Raw genomic sequence first — 15,481 nt, forward strand, 5'->3', positions numbered from 1 at the left:
ATACCTCTGCAGACACAAAGCACCGACGTATCAGACCCACACAGTGAATGCTGTGCAAAATATTATAGATAAGACAAGCAATGTGCAGCTCCAGCTCAGGAATGATAACACTTGTGCCTTCACATCCTCTAGTCAATCTGGGACATTTTACCCTCTTAGATTATACAACCCTAACGCAAACAGTTTTAAAATTAAAGCCCACAACATGCTGTCTCAATATTCTGCCTTCTAACTTTTTTAAAACAGTTTTTAACTGCATAGCTCCGGATGTATTGCAGATAATAAATACTTCTCTTCAAGCAGGCCAGTTTCCCCAGGCCTTGAAAACTGCAGTAATAAACTGGATGCTACAACACTTAATAACTATAGGCCAATATCAAATCTGCCATTTTTGGGGAAAATCATTGAAAAGGTCCTGCACCATATTACACCGGTCATGAAATCGCTACACTGGCTCCAGTGAGTCAAAGGACAGAGTTTAAAATCTTACTGCTGGTCTACAAAGCACTGAATTGTCTTGGACCAAAATACATGGTTGATCTTTTAGTTCCCAAGAACAAGAACCAAGCAAGGTGAGGCAGCGTTCAGTTATTCTGCTCCTCACCGGTGGAACAAACTTCCTGTAGACCTGAGCTCTGCTCCAACTGTCAGCTCCTTTAAATCAGGCCTAAAAACATTACTGTTTACTGAAGCGTACTCTTAAATTAAATACTTACCTGCTGTACTCTACTGCCCTTATTTTTTAACAACTTGTGCTTTTTACTATTTTACCTCATTTTATTTGTTATTTACTGTTTAATTGTGTCTTGCCGCTTTTAATGTTGATATAAAGCACTTCGAATTACCTTGTGTTGAATTGTGCTATACAAATAAACTTGCCTTGCCTTAATCTACATGCAGCGAGACCTGAAATATGTGGAGCATTAAATAAACAAATGTACTAGTTTTGCAGAAACATCCACAGCATCTTTTTCAGGGAAAGTATTACTTTTATCGGCTTGATGAAAATGACAAACCTGCTCATTTTACTCCCGGAGAAATGACCTTCGATCACTTTTACCCCTGATAAAGCCTGGGGATGTTGCCCGGCTTTCAACTTTCCAAATGTGGTCAATGGCCGGAATTTGATACCGTTGTTGGAGCCATTTCAAGAGTGTTTTAAAGTGAAGCATGTCGCCTTTGGCTTGAGTTATTTTCATTATACCTGTACATACATTATATTTTGTACACTTTGTTTTGTTTTTCTAAACAAAACAATATAATTGCATGCAAAATAGCCATTATCCTGAGTTTATTATAAAAATGTGAGAACATGTGTGAGTCAGAAGTCTTTTAAAGTGCGTTTAGTTTAGTAAAGATAACAGAGACATTTTGGATTCAAGACTTTAATATGGATCTGTGCTGCGTGTTAAAGTGCTTTCACGGTGCTGGGCTAGGGAGAGCATGCTGCTCTAACACCGTTAGCTCTAAATCAATACACACATATGCACACTCTGTGGCTCTTTATTCAGAATTAAGGCACAAAGGTTCACCAACAACACTGTGCTGGTGTTTAAACAGGAGTAACAGTGAGAGCCTGTTCATGGCTTGTCAGTTTGAGGCAGCAACATAGTTGAAGAGTTAAGTTTATGCTTCTTCTGGTGAGCAAACAGTGCATTCATGCATAAGACTAATAGGGAGAAAAAAGTTGCGTGAGTAATATCACAGCAAATACCTGACACGATTAAGTTAATTTAAGAAATACAAGCTTCATAACAAACTATGGTGACATATATCACCTCAAAGGGAAAATATAAACTATTATTGAACACGTAATAGGTATTTACTGGTCAGCAGTGCTGTATAAATAGATGTGAGTGATAAACAGAATAAAAACAAAGTACCAGTAGGTGTTGGAACTAGATCAGAGTAAAACGGGCAATAAAAAACACGTCCAATGCTCTTTGGTGAAGGGGCACACAGGAAGTCAGACTACCACACAGACAAAAAAGATGCTAATATATTATTCCACTCACTGAATTAATCTGTTCCTCTTAAAAATAAAATCCATATCAAAAACACATTAAGTATCACATTTTCCAGACAACTTAATCAGTCACACCCTGCGACAGCTTTTGTGCACAAGAATAAGGCCACTTCAGTTTTATGCTACGAGTTCAGGTATGTAGCAGCTAAAACCATAATGAACACATCTGTATAGCTACATCTGTAGTGGAAACGTTTTAAAATAAAAAGGCACGACACATACTCGAAGTTAATACTCTTCCAGAATCCCACTCTGATCGTCATTATTGTGGACTCAATGCTGAATCTGTTAAGACTTAAACCCCGTTTCCTGGTAGAGGAAAGCCGAAGGGAGCAAACGATGATTAGAAATGTAACAACCTCAACTCTTCTTTCCCATTTCTTAACAGAGTAGCTTATTTCCAGTTTAGACCCATATTCTCTGTAATATTTCGAGCGAGTCTTGAAATTCAGTGGCAGTTTTGGCATTTAGGATGACACTTCTGGTTGTTGACGTTGCATCGGCATCCTCCACTAGTGTCTCCAGGACCCTTTAAAGGGAATAAAAGTTAAGTAGATGACAGCATTTGAAGCAAAAATATAACCCTTTGTAGCCTTGCAGAGGGAAGACTTCTTACCCCGGGTCCCCAGCGAGGCCCTCTGGTTACCCAACAGATCTCTGTGTGACAGACAGTGCAGCGCAGCCAATCACAGCCATCTCTCTTCTGCACAATGATGCCACACTGAGGACAGTGCATGGCCTCCCCTGACTGCACAAGAGTCTGTTTGAGGGACACATACAGTAAGTGATGGAAGGAAGGAAGGACGATGATAATATGAGATGAGAGGATGCAATCGGTACAAGTCTGCTTTGTAGTCACAAAGCAATTTATTTATTCATTGTTATTCTAATGCAGTTTAGTTTAGTATGACATAACTCCCTTTAAACTAGATCCTGCTGTTGCAGCTCACCTTCAGTAGATTTGTTGTCCTCCTGGCGGCAGAGTCATTTATAGCCCGGGCGGCAAGATCATCCTGGTACTGTTTACAGTTCATTCCCTCATGGATAGACTGAGAAGAAGCATCACAGAGACAGAAGAAATATGAGAATCTCTGTAAAATGTAGACGCTTTAAGATTGACACTGATGTGAAACTTCCAGCCGCTTTGTTTCACTTCTTTTAAAATGAGTTATTTAGTTCTGGATGATTCAACATGTCAAGACATCTTTGTACACGTGGATGATGAACCCTAGAGGATGTCTTACAAACTACAGGAATAAATGAACTTGAATATGAAAGTGAGCTCTGTAAATGACAAACCTTGCAAATGAGACAGTTGTGTTTCCTGCAGACAGGGCAGTGGAAGACATTGACGGTATCTTCATACACACACCACCCCAGACAATCTGGAGTTGCACAATGGTAACTGCCTTCGCAGCGAGACTCCGCCACCGAGAGGCCTCTCTGCAGCCAGCGCTCGTACTCCTCTGATGACACGAGCTGTAAAACGCGGAGTAGAAGTTGATGAGGAGGGCTGGTTAATGTCTGGCAACACATTAGCTAAAAAGCTACAAAAAAACCCCAAAATATTGCATCTGTTGGTGCTGCTCACAGCTCTGATCTCCCTCTCCTGCAGAGCGCCGGCACAGGAGTACGTGTCATCTCTGTAGGGGCAGGACACCTCGGGTTCCTCGCTTAGCATGATGACTGAGTGTAAGCACTCTCTGAGCACACAAGCATGTGACACAAGAAGAATTCAAGAAGAGAATTCAAGAAGATCAAAGTATCAAAATTCTCCCCTTCTTCTTCCTGGACTGAAACGACAATCCCCCGAGCTCCATCCTCCCATTGCTTACTTGCAGAAACAGTGGAGACACTCTCTCAGCAGGACTCCTCCTCCCGACGGCAGGTCCATGTAACAAATCCTACAGTCCACCGGGTCGGGGTTGGGCACCAGGTCCTGACCGTCCAACATCATCAGCCGGGCGTAATTTTCCCGCCGCTCCTCCTCTTTTACCTAAAAAGGAGCCGTGTTGTTGGCAGTGGAGTGGGATTAAATATGGGTTCTGTAAATCCCTTCCTTTATTTTATATGGGACATACAAGGCTGATAATACATATACCAAGTATTAGAAGTCACTCTTCTTCCTCCCATTCACACACACACACAAAGACACACATGCAGACATACACAAGAGTTAAAACCTTTTATTATTATGCATTTCACGAGATTTATACCTTTACAGTGCAAAATGAATAACTAGTACATTCAATTTAGTAGTGACTTCAGGTGCTAAGGAGTTCCTTAAAAAGCCACTTGATGCTTTAAGCCCGCAATGAACATGATTGTCATTCAAAGTGGTGAACATATGAAAGTCTCACTGCCTCTTGTTGTAAATAGTCTGACCAACAAACAGTTTACCGTCCGACCTGAGTCAAAATGTGACAAACAAATCCATCATTGACTGATTTGTTTTTATGTAAAGCAGGGTGTGTTCTGTAGTTCTGCAAGAACATACAAAAACATTGAAGCTCGGCCACCGTTAACAGAGGCTATGGCCCTCGTGCAGGCAGCGCAGGTTTGAGTCCCGGCCTGTCGCTCTTTGCTGCGTGTCTTCTCCCCTCTCTCAACCTTCCTGTCCACCTACTTTCCCAATAAAAGGCCACTAGTGCCATAAAAATCTTTAAAAAAAAAAACAAAAAAACATTGAAGGTTGGGCCTATGCCACAACCCACATTGATTCTGGTCTAAACAAACAAAATCAGAATAATAAAAGCTCTTTGAAATACATTCAACTTCATGATCGCTATTAACAGAAAAACGTGTTTTCAACTCAAACATGCAAACTTGACCATAGAAATCAGCTTGTGCATGAAGATCTCTGGGGTGGGTTTAAAGTTGGCTGTGCTGTATCTGCAGAGAGTGTGTGTTTCCCTGTGTCAGTGTGTGTTCAGTAGTCCTGGTCCAGGTTATACAGCAGTGAGTTGTTTTGAGACCCAGCACTCCTCAGCGCCTCTCTTCTCCCTTTCTCCTTCAAAAAAACAGAGACAGATGAGAAGAGAGTCAACCTGAGAGAGCCTGAACGTTTCACTTCCACTGACAGCTTTGAAACTATTTCACCCTCCCTCTCTATTTTAATTTGGATTAGTTTGACATGTGCATTTTTTAATCTTTACTGAGCAGAGTGTTTGTGTGGCCTGTGACAGCCACGCCATACTCTGCAGAAGGTTTCAGACAACTCAAAGTGTTCCTGACGACATAGAAGTGCATGATAACATACACGTAATTGCTGCTGGATGTATGCTCATTGGGTCACAGTTAGGGGTAAGGTTGAATTTCATACCTGCTGATATTGTCTAATCGCTTCCTTTTCCTGCTGAATTCGTCTGAGCTCGAGGGCATCAGGTTGGTATCCTCCCGGGACGACGTAGTTCTCGGGGCGGTTTGTGCTGCAGATCTCACAGCCCGGCCGCGTTGGTTTATTGATGTAAGTGCAAGACGGACACGACCAGCCCTGAAACACACATTTGTTACTTTATACATTCTGCTGCCTGATCTTCTTGAATATACTGCATTAAAGTTTGTGCTGAATTTTATGTTTTTACAGCGGCACGTTTGAAAAAAAGGTGTTTTTTAAGCAGTTTTAAAAATAATCATCATTACAATATGGAAGTGTTTACATGGTGTTGTTGATCACAGAGCAGTTCATAGAGCGAATAAACCAGGATAAACCCATAATCATGAGCATTTATAGGCAGCAGCCTCTCTTACGAAGTATCAAATTGATATCATTTGACAGAAAGACTTTTGTTTCTGTTGCCGCACTTCCCTCAATTGTTTTAGGTCTCTCCTGCAAACCCAGTCGTAAAGAGCCTTGTTCTCAGACTAAATTCTCTGCAGAAAAGGCTCTTCTAGATGCTTGGAAAGACTTCATTGCCAAGTGTTTACCTATAAGTATAGGAGAAAAATAAATAAACACTACCGCACTCATGCAAAGATTTTACAGCAAGGGATTTATTACTCAGAATTGCTATTTGGGAGGTTTATTAATAGCTGCTGTGATGTGTTTAGCAGCGCAGTCTCATATTTATCTTTACTTATTTTTAACCACCCGGTATAGTGAAATGTACAACAGAGCAGCAGAGAGCCACTCTTGCTCTGTTTTTGTTGGCATGCAGATTGTTTAGCCATACTACCATAAAAGGGCCAATAACTTGGATTAGTATCTCAATGATAAATCACCAAATAATACACCAGAGTTCATATGTCAGTCTCATCAAAAAGGATATAAATACTTTAGTATATTATACTAGATACACAAATCCTTTAAAAAAACCTTCTTGTGCTTTCCTGTCGTGCTTGTGTGTACAATGATGGGGAAAAAACTATAACTAAATCCATGTTATGATCAATCTAAAAGAAAAAAAACCCTGAAAATGCCTGAACAGTTTCTGTCAGCGCAGCCACAACTAAGCCCACCACGTGTTTGTTACCTGTGTGGAAGAAGTGTTGGGTCTGAGAGCTTCACTGAGTTGAGGCATTTCAAGGTTGATGAGATCTCTGATCTCCCCAATATTTTGTTGCTCTGACACACCTGCAGGAAAAGAGAAATACAGGAGGTTTATGCCGACTGCGTTGTATCTTTGATTCATGTATAAAATAAAGTACAACCGTCCTCAGTTTGGATGTTTTATGTATCAGGACATTAAGAAAAACTAAAACAAACACACATTTGGTTCTTCCAAGATCGTATGATTAAGAAATAGAGCCTCAGATGAGTAATATGTAATTTGTTGCTCAGTTGTTTGTGAAACCAACTTTAGCAGCAGTAAGATGAAAACCCTTTTTTTTGGATGATGTTATCAGCCCGTCACATCATTATGGAGAACTTTTACAACCTGTTACATGCAGCACTTTCAAGGGGAGACATTTGTGGAGACAAGCTCTGTGTCTTTTTGTGAGCATTTGCTGTGGACCAAGTCAGTCTTACTTGTACAGATAACAGCGTTGGGTTGTTTTGACTCAAGAATTGTGTTTGGTATCTTTGGCACTTTTCACCCTATTTAAGCCACGCCGTTGAAGAGGCGGCCTCATATCTGACTCCAGAATACTTTATTACAGAAGTGTTCATGACTGACTCATCCCCTGCAAAGCCCAGATCCTCATCCCTCCATCACCGCGTTTTACATTTGCTAAGAGAAGATCATGCTGACAGGGCCGGCCCTAGGATTTTGGTGGCCCTTAACAAGATTCCTACAACAGAGATGGACAAATTAATCATCAATAAATCTCTCACTTTATTTTAAAACAAAAAATATAAATTTGATGTAACTTTATTACAGGAAAGGGTCTTAAAAAGTGTTTATGCCAGGAACCTGCCCTTCACGATGATATGATGCGTCTCATTTTTGCCAGATATCAAAGTGTAAATTTTGTTCCGACTTCTTTGTCTTATAGATGCTTAAGAAGTTTTATCGTTACTTTTTTCTACTTGTACTCTCATGAACTTTAACATTTTAATTATCATTTTGTGCCTTTAAATGTGGTTTATAAGTCAAAATCTCCATTTTTAAGATTCACTATTATAAAATATACTAATATTTTATTATTTTACTAATATTTTTTGGCTCAATGTCCTAAGTTCACCTCGCATCTTAAACAGACAGTTGTAATTGTGAGTGCTGTAATTCAGGATTTCATATGACTGTGAAAAACCCACTTTTGTGCTCTACTCACCAACACTGCTGCTGCCGCTGTGGAGTCGTGGAGGAAGGGTAGTGTACGGCCTCCTCTCCTGAGACGAGGGGCCGTTTGGGGAGGTAACGGGGAGTTGAGAGTTTTCAAAAGACACGGGGGGACTGAGGAGGAGGGCGCTCTCCTGATCCTGCTGGAGGACCTGCGCGGTCAAACGGGCGTGCCGGGCTGACAAGAGGTACAAGAAGGCTGTGTCGTCATCCTGGCGGACACCGTATGAGGCAAGAGTTCGCTGGTCGGTGCACAAGCACTGGCCAATAACCCAGCGCTGCACCCGTGGGTGGAAGCCATATTCGAGAAACATCTAGAAAGAAAAGAACGAAAGCAAACGAAAAAGAGTGAAAGTCAGAGATGAGACGGTACGGAAAATGTAAATTTTTTCCCCCCCAAACAAACCTGCTGTTTCAACGATGCAGTAGTCATGTGCGGGAAAACTTTCACAGTGACACAACAGGATGAGGAAGAGTCCTCCACCACAACAGCCAAACTGTTAAACACAAGCCAAACATGAAATCATCAATAATCAACCACACCTTCAAATGTTAAAATCCAATTAAACAGCCATGTTCCTACTTGATTTCAGTGTCTTCATAGTCTTTGGAAGAGGGCTGGATCTTTAGTGCTACGTGCTGACGAGCGAGTGTGGCAGCAAAAACAGAAGCAGCCTGCATGTCGCCCGACTCTATGGCTCTGGTCAGCTCAATGCAAGCGTCCTCTATGCGGGACATGAGGAAACACGATGTAGACAGTTCAAAGTGTCAGATGAGTGCTAACAAGAACTAAAGCATAGATGAGATGACAACTTTTGAATGTGTAACAGACGATTTCAAAATACCACACCTGTACGTTGCAAAATTGAGTTGTTCTGAAGAGGGAGGGCGTCTGTGAGAGGCTGTAGACCATTTTCTTGAGGGATGACTAGATCATAAGGAAAATATGAAAAAGATTAAAGTCAAGAAACAGTCTTAAACACATTAAATTATTCAAAATAATCAGTTCTAAAAAAAAGGGTGTTTTTTTAAACAGTTTTAAAAATAATCATCATTACAATATGGAAGTGTTTACATGGTGTTGTTGATCACAGAGCAGTTCATAGAGCGAATAAATCAGGATAAACCCATAATCATGAGCATTTATAGGCAGCAGCCTCTCTTACGAAGTATCAAATTGATATCATTTGACAGAAAGACTTTTGTTTCTGCTGCCGCACTTCCCTCAATTGTTTTAGGTCTCTCCTGCAAACCCAGTCGTAAAGAGCCTTGTTCTCAGACTAAATTCTCTGCAGAAAAGGCTCTTCTAGATGCTTAGAAAGACTTCATTGCCAAGATTTTTTTTTGGCACAGTCACTTTAAACATTAATCTAATACATGGGTCGATTCATTAATAAAAGCTGAGGCCAAAAATAGCTCCAGCCCGCTTTTAAAATGTTTGCATAAGACAGTGTAACTATATATAAACGTATACACAAGTGATTTGTACGATTCCTAAAATGATGTAATTAGTGACGTGTTACACTTTAAAAACAAACAAAAAAACAGCAAGTATTTGAAGTGATGTATGACTGACCTCTCCTGGCTTCTCTCAGTGATGACATCACAACAGTGGCCCACTCTTGGGCCTCCTGCTCGCAACGAAAGTTGAAGCTTATGCGGTCATGCGGAGGCGCTACCGAAATAAGCTCATGGCACATTGACGACTTCACCTCATAATTTATGGCCCTCAAATCGTACTCAGCGATGGTCTGTAAAAATGGGGAATGAGCAAGATTGAGAGCAGATGTTAGGAAGAAATGGAAAAGATAATGCAATCAATGATGTCTTATTTTGTCAAAATCATACATACATATCCACTGTAATAGACAATCTGAAGCAAGAGAAACTATGAACTAATTTGTATAAGACATACTCAATAAATAAATAAATAAAGAGAGGCATTTAAGATAATTTCCATACCATTCATAACAAATCTAGACAGAACATTTTAGTGCAATAAAGTACAATTCAGTAATGACACAAAATACCTGGAGGCTGAATTTTGCACCGATAAATAACGAAAAAGAAAAACACTTGCTAAAACAAAGAAAATTATTTCATTGCAGAAACAGGACTCTCATCACATCTCCAACCCAAATGCAGCTGAATAAGGCGACTGTGTGAGAACAGCAAACTTGGAGAGGACAAAGGAGGACTGGAGCATGCTGAATAATTAAAGGGCTGTAAATTAATGAATCTACTCCAGTTCTTTTCCATCCTCTGATATTACTATTATTTTTTACTTTTCACTGACATCCCTTTCCCTGCCACAAGAACCCACAAGTTTTGGGTGAATGTACAAAACAGGCCAGTATGATACATCCCTGGCAGTCAGAAACGTAGTTCTATGAAAAAAAAAAACAAAAAAGAACCTTTTACTGACTCAATGAGGCGAAACGTGGAAAACATTCAAGACATTGCTCCCATCTCCAGGAGAAGCCGGCCAACAGCGATCACGCTAAGAGAACACTGCATAAAAGTATGGGAGGTCACGAGGGGATGCAGGGTAACATCTATGCAACCCAAGGGCTCTCTGCCAGCGTTAATATTTATGACTCCACCATCAAGATCACACTGAGCAACTATTGTGTGCACGGCAGGGTTGGGAGTGGAAAGCCACTGCTTTCCCATCTGCACTTTGCTAAAGACAGTAAGGGAAAACTAGAAAGATACTGGGGAGTTTGAAGAAAAGTGTGACATTTGAACAAAGAAAAATACTATATTCCAGCCTAAGAAACTTGTATCATTTGTGAAACACGGAGGTGGTAGTTTGATGGTTAGGGTCTGATCTGTTTAATCACAATAAAGTAAAGTACAAAACTCTAAAGGAAAGTTTCAGGACATCCGTCTGAACTAGATCTCTACACGCAGAGGCTCATGGAGCACTAAACTAATCCCAAACACAAACTGCTCTAACAAAGAGTAGTTCAAGATTACTGAAGCCACTAACCTTAAATTAATATAAATTAAAAAGAAAACATACCAACATCCCAGAGAAATTGTTCTGTACACAGGAATGGCTCCTTTGACAGATGTACACAATTGTCACCAGTTACCAGAAACATTTCGATGAAAACAAGGGTTCACATAGTTTTGACACACAGAGATGTATCACACAATGGACCTCCAACAGAAGTATGATCAAGTACGTTTGAGGTCAGAAATATTACGGAGACACAAATCTGATTGGTTGATCTCCACTACATGTGAGATATGTGAGTTGCTGAGTCATTCTGGTCTTGGTCTCAGGCCAAACAGTTTCAGAACCGCATAATTTAAACAAGAGAGTGTTTCCTTAGCTTTTTTTTTTTTTCACAAATTCCTTGTGTGTGTTAAACTACTTGGCAATAAACTGATTCTGATTGAACTCTAGTTTCTGACTGCCTTCAAGGCTGAACTGGATTTAATTCTCAACTTTGTAACAAACTTAGTTAAACTGTGGTTTACTATTAGTATTGCTGTTGTTAATTTAGTTCTGCATGGTTCTTTAGCATACCTGTCAAGTCTCCCGTTTTGGCCGAGAAACTACCGTATTTTACTTCTCTTTCTCGCCGTCCTCCCGTATTAGTATTTTCCCGTAAATTTCCTGTTTTATAATATAATAATTTTTAAACTGCCAACTGAATTGTCACTAGCCTTGCGAGAACTGCCACCTGCTGTAGCCTGGGTGGCAGTTCTCACGAGGTTAGTGGCGACAACGGGAGCAAACTCGGAACAACAAATCAGAGAGATGGATGGATGTAACGAGAGAGAAGACATTTCTGCCAAAAAAGCAAAGACTTCGAAATACATCTACAAATGCGAAACCAAATTTACTTTCCTAAAGAGGAGCAGGATGGGGCTCAGTTAGGCTTTGTGAAAGTGATTTCAGCTGGAGGAACAGAAACATGCGTCTGTGTCATCAGTCAGTGAATTCCACTTCCACACTCATGTGAAATGCTGCAATCACCCATGTATATACTGTAATTCAAATCTGTGTAAATCATATAATCACATCTCATCTGTTCCTGATATATGTCATTATTCATATCTGACCTGCACCTTGTAGCAATAGTTATTTATTAATCTGCACTGTGTAAATTATATATATATATATATATATATATGCTGTACATTGTGTTTATTTCACTGCATACGCACTTCTGGTTAGATGCTAACTGCATTTCGTTGCCCTGTGCTTGTTGACATGTGCAATGACAATAAAGTTGAATCTAATCTTGAATCTAAATTCCAGAGAGCCACATGAGTGAAAATGACCAATTAAAAGAAAATGTAAATATGTCACTTGAAGACAATCAATATGTATATAAACTGGAATTTATTAAAAATAAATAAGTGTGCTTTAATTCCCGTTTGTGTTTTCATTGAGGCTCTATTATAGGAATTACATGCATAGGAATGTCCACAGCATTTCAGTGTCAATAAAGGTAGAACTATCAGATTCTGAGCACATAATTGTAGATTGTAAGTGGTTGACAGTTAGTTATTTTGGATTTGCCAGAGTCCTTACAAACACCAGGAAACTGGACCACATTACACCGGTCATGAAATCACTACACTGGATTCCAGTGAGTCAAAGGATAGAGTTTAAAATCTTACTGCTGGTCTATAAAGATCTGAATGGTCTTGGACTAAAATACATGTTTGATCTGTTAGTTCCTATGAAGCTCCCAGACCCCTGAGCTTCATCTGGATCTGGTTTGTTGTGGTTCCCAAGAACCAGAACCAAGCAAGGTGAGGCAGTTCAGTTATTCTGCTCCTCACCGGTGGAACAAACTTCCTGTAGACCTGAGGTCTGCTCCAACTGTAGATCCTTTAAATCAGGATAAAAACATTACTGTTTACTGAAGCGTACTCCTAAATTAAATACTTACCTGCTGTACTCCACTGCTCTTACTTTTTTTCTTACTTTTTAACTTGTGCTTATTATTATTTTACCTCTTTTCTTATCATTTTATTTCATTTATTTGTTATTTAAGCGTACTCTTAAATCAGCAACTTGTGCTTTTTATCATTTTACCTTCTTTTCCTTCTTCATAATTTTATTTCATTGTATTTGTTATTTACTGTCTAATTATTTTATTTTACTGTCTAATTATGAATTATTGTGTTGAATTGTGCTAATATAAATAAACTTGCCTTGCCTTTGTCATACATTTCCTGTATTTTTAAATCCAAAACTTGACAGCTATGCTTTAGTTGTAGTTAAACAACATGTAACTCTAAAGGCTGATTTGTGGTTCCGCGTTACACCAACGCGTACGGTGCGCGTCGCCGCGTACCCTACGCCGTAGCCTACGCCGTAAGCTCTGCTGAACAGGAGAAGGTGTTCCCCCCTCCTCCCGTGACCTACCACGGTGCGGCCGGTGCCGGTGCCGGTGCCGCTCTGCTGGAGCCCCAGCCGGAACTCCCCGCTCCTGGCCGGGTCCATGCTGAGCTGCAGCCGCAGAGCGCCGTCCCCCGCCCCGGCCCCGGGGAGGACCAGCGGCCGGATCCCGGAGTGGCACAGCGACACCCGCACCGACATGAGCACGGTCCGGCCGCCCTGGGGGTCGGGGCCCGAGGGCAGCACCGTGGACGGGTCCGGGCTGCGGCTCCAGCCTCCTGAGCTCAGGGACATGGCTCCGGCGGGATCATGCGGGACGGAGCCCCGGTTACTGCTGCTGTTTCCCCCGCACCGCTTTTACATGTTTCCCCCGGACCTGGCAACCCGAGATCCAACAGGAAGCAAGTGCGTCGTGTAGAAAACACACTTCCAAAAGTCAAGGTTTCACTCCTGCTTCACTCCTGTCCTCTGCTTTTCTGCTCGGGTTGAAGCAGCTTCGGAGTTTCTATCTTGTGGGAAAGTTTGGGATTCCCCTCGGACGCCGTCACGACACCAAGGTTATATTTGTAGTATGATACTCTTGAAAGCTGACTTTGTTGTTGCGTCTTTCACTTCCTACTGCGCAGGCGCAGTAGGGGGCGGGGGGGCCCACGTAGGTCGCCTGAATTATGGTCCGCGTTAAATCGACGCAGAGCCTACGCCGTAAGGTGTGTGTAGCCGCAGTACCCTACGGCGTTGGCTCTGCGTGGTGTAACGCGGAACCATAAATCAGCCTTAAGCTACAGAAAAAAGCCGCCTGATCAGCTCCTTTACTGTCTCTGTGGATCTTTCTTGATATTCCAGTGTATTTCGAGAAGCCTTTGGTTTCAGTCATGGGTGCAGATCCCGGGGGGGACGGGGGGGACATGTCCCCCCCAATTTCTGAAAAACATGAATTGTCCCCCCCAATAAAAATACCCTAAATTATTCAAAATTTAACAAATGTATTTTCAGACTTAAAGGTTGTAGAATATTTATTAAAAATATATTTCTAAAAAAAATAATACATCCACGGTGCGTTTTGAGGTGTACAGAATGAAAGTATTGCTACTCCATACATTTTTTTTTTAGTCTGAATTAATATTTTTAAAATTTTTGACGGGCTCGACAATGACTTTTTGTCAACGTTCTGTTTACATTCGTACCTGCCCGTAGCCAACATGTGGCTCACTTCTCCGCTGTTTTCCTGCCTCCTCCCGGTCGTATGCATCTGTTTTCTACGAAGCCTTTTCAATAATCAATTGGTGGAACAATGGACCAATTTATGGCATGGTATGAGTTGCATATTGGCAAAAAATTTAAAATTAAAATCAGGTTGGTGTCCCCCCCAATCCTGACATCGGATCTGCTTTTCTGGTTTCAGTAGTGTACAGGAAACCCATAGAGGACCTGTTTTTGTGATCATTCATGCAGAATGTGTGCATAGGTTTTTTGGCCACACAGAGGCAGCAGAGCATCCACTTTACAGTTTCAGTTTAGTGCAACTGAAACTGTAACTAGTATGTGCAGTGCACTTCTGCTGCATCTCTACGTGGGGGGTAATCTGAGATATAAATAGGGGCCCAATATGGTCTGTGGTTTCATATTGGGCTCGTGCCCACTGTCAGTGTGCTCGTGTGGTCGGCACAAGTGGGCCTCAGATCAGCCCCGGATCAGATATCCATTTAAGACTGAGCCAATTCACCGTCCACGTATCTGATCATAACAAATGCAAACAATACAAACAATGATCATTTCCATGATGGTTCTTTCTTGGTCTCTTCTTCATCTCCCTGGATTTCTACACCCTGACACCAATGCCCGTCCTCCCTCCTTCTACTTCACATGCGGGACTTGGGGTGAAATCCCCCACGTGTCGTGATATGTTTTCTACTCTGACCAGGTTACTAAACTAGAGGGGATCTGATTACAAGCAATGGTGCTGGCACAGATGTGTTTTTTACCCTTTTCCTCTAAAACACACCTTGATACTGCCCTGATAAAAAGAAAGATAGTTCTTCTCCTCAGTGTTCATTGGCAGTAGTTTCTAAAGACTTCCAGGACCACTGAATGAGTCCCTAACACAATCTGGCCAGTATTGCCTGGTATGAATGGTATGATGGTATGAATATTATAGCTTTTTATAACTTTAGTAAAAAAAATAAAAAAGTGCCTATATTTTGAAAACAAACTCTCACAAATAAATCCATCCACCCACTAATTTCAGATGTTACCACATCCCAGAACTGAAAGAAGGAGTGTCAGGGCTCACAAAGGTGCTTAATATGCACAGAACCTGCTGGTACAAGTAGCAGCACAGTTAGGTGAAGAAAGCATGATATGATA

General features: G+C 41.2%; 1 protein-coding gene across 1 annotated transcript; it reads right to left on the reverse strand.

Moving 5' to 3' along the window:
- Nucleotides 1-1,369: 1,369 nt before the first annotated feature.
- shrprbck1r (sharpin and rbck1 related) lies at nt 1,370-13,736 on the reverse strand. The gene is made up of 14 exons (XM_061712982.1): nt 13,145-13,736; nt 9,326-9,500; nt 8,600-8,677; nt 8,333-8,474; nt 8,156-8,246; nt 7,742-8,063; nt 6,499-6,599; nt 5,349-5,519; nt 3,862-4,022; nt 3,618-3,729; nt 3,326-3,505; nt 2,977-3,075; nt 2,643-2,786; nt 1,370-2,555 (listed from the first exon to the last, which is right to left on the reverse strand). The coding sequence occupies exons 1-14, from the start codon at nt 13,409-13,411 to the stop codon at nt 2,475-2,477; spliced, it is 2,124 nt and encodes a 707-aa protein (XP_061568966.1). The 5' UTR covers nt 13,412-13,736; the 3' UTR covers nt 1,370-2,474.
- Between the last annotated feature and the right edge of the window lie 1,745 nt (nt 13,737-15,481).

Source organism: Cololabis saira, chromosome 22, assembly GCF_033807715.1.
Source record: "Cololabis saira isolate AMF1-May2022 chromosome 22, fColSai1.1, whole genome shotgun sequence".
In the NCBI taxonomy this organism is placed as follows: Eukaryota; Metazoa; Chordata; class Actinopteri; order Beloniformes; family Belonidae; genus Cololabis; species Cololabis saira.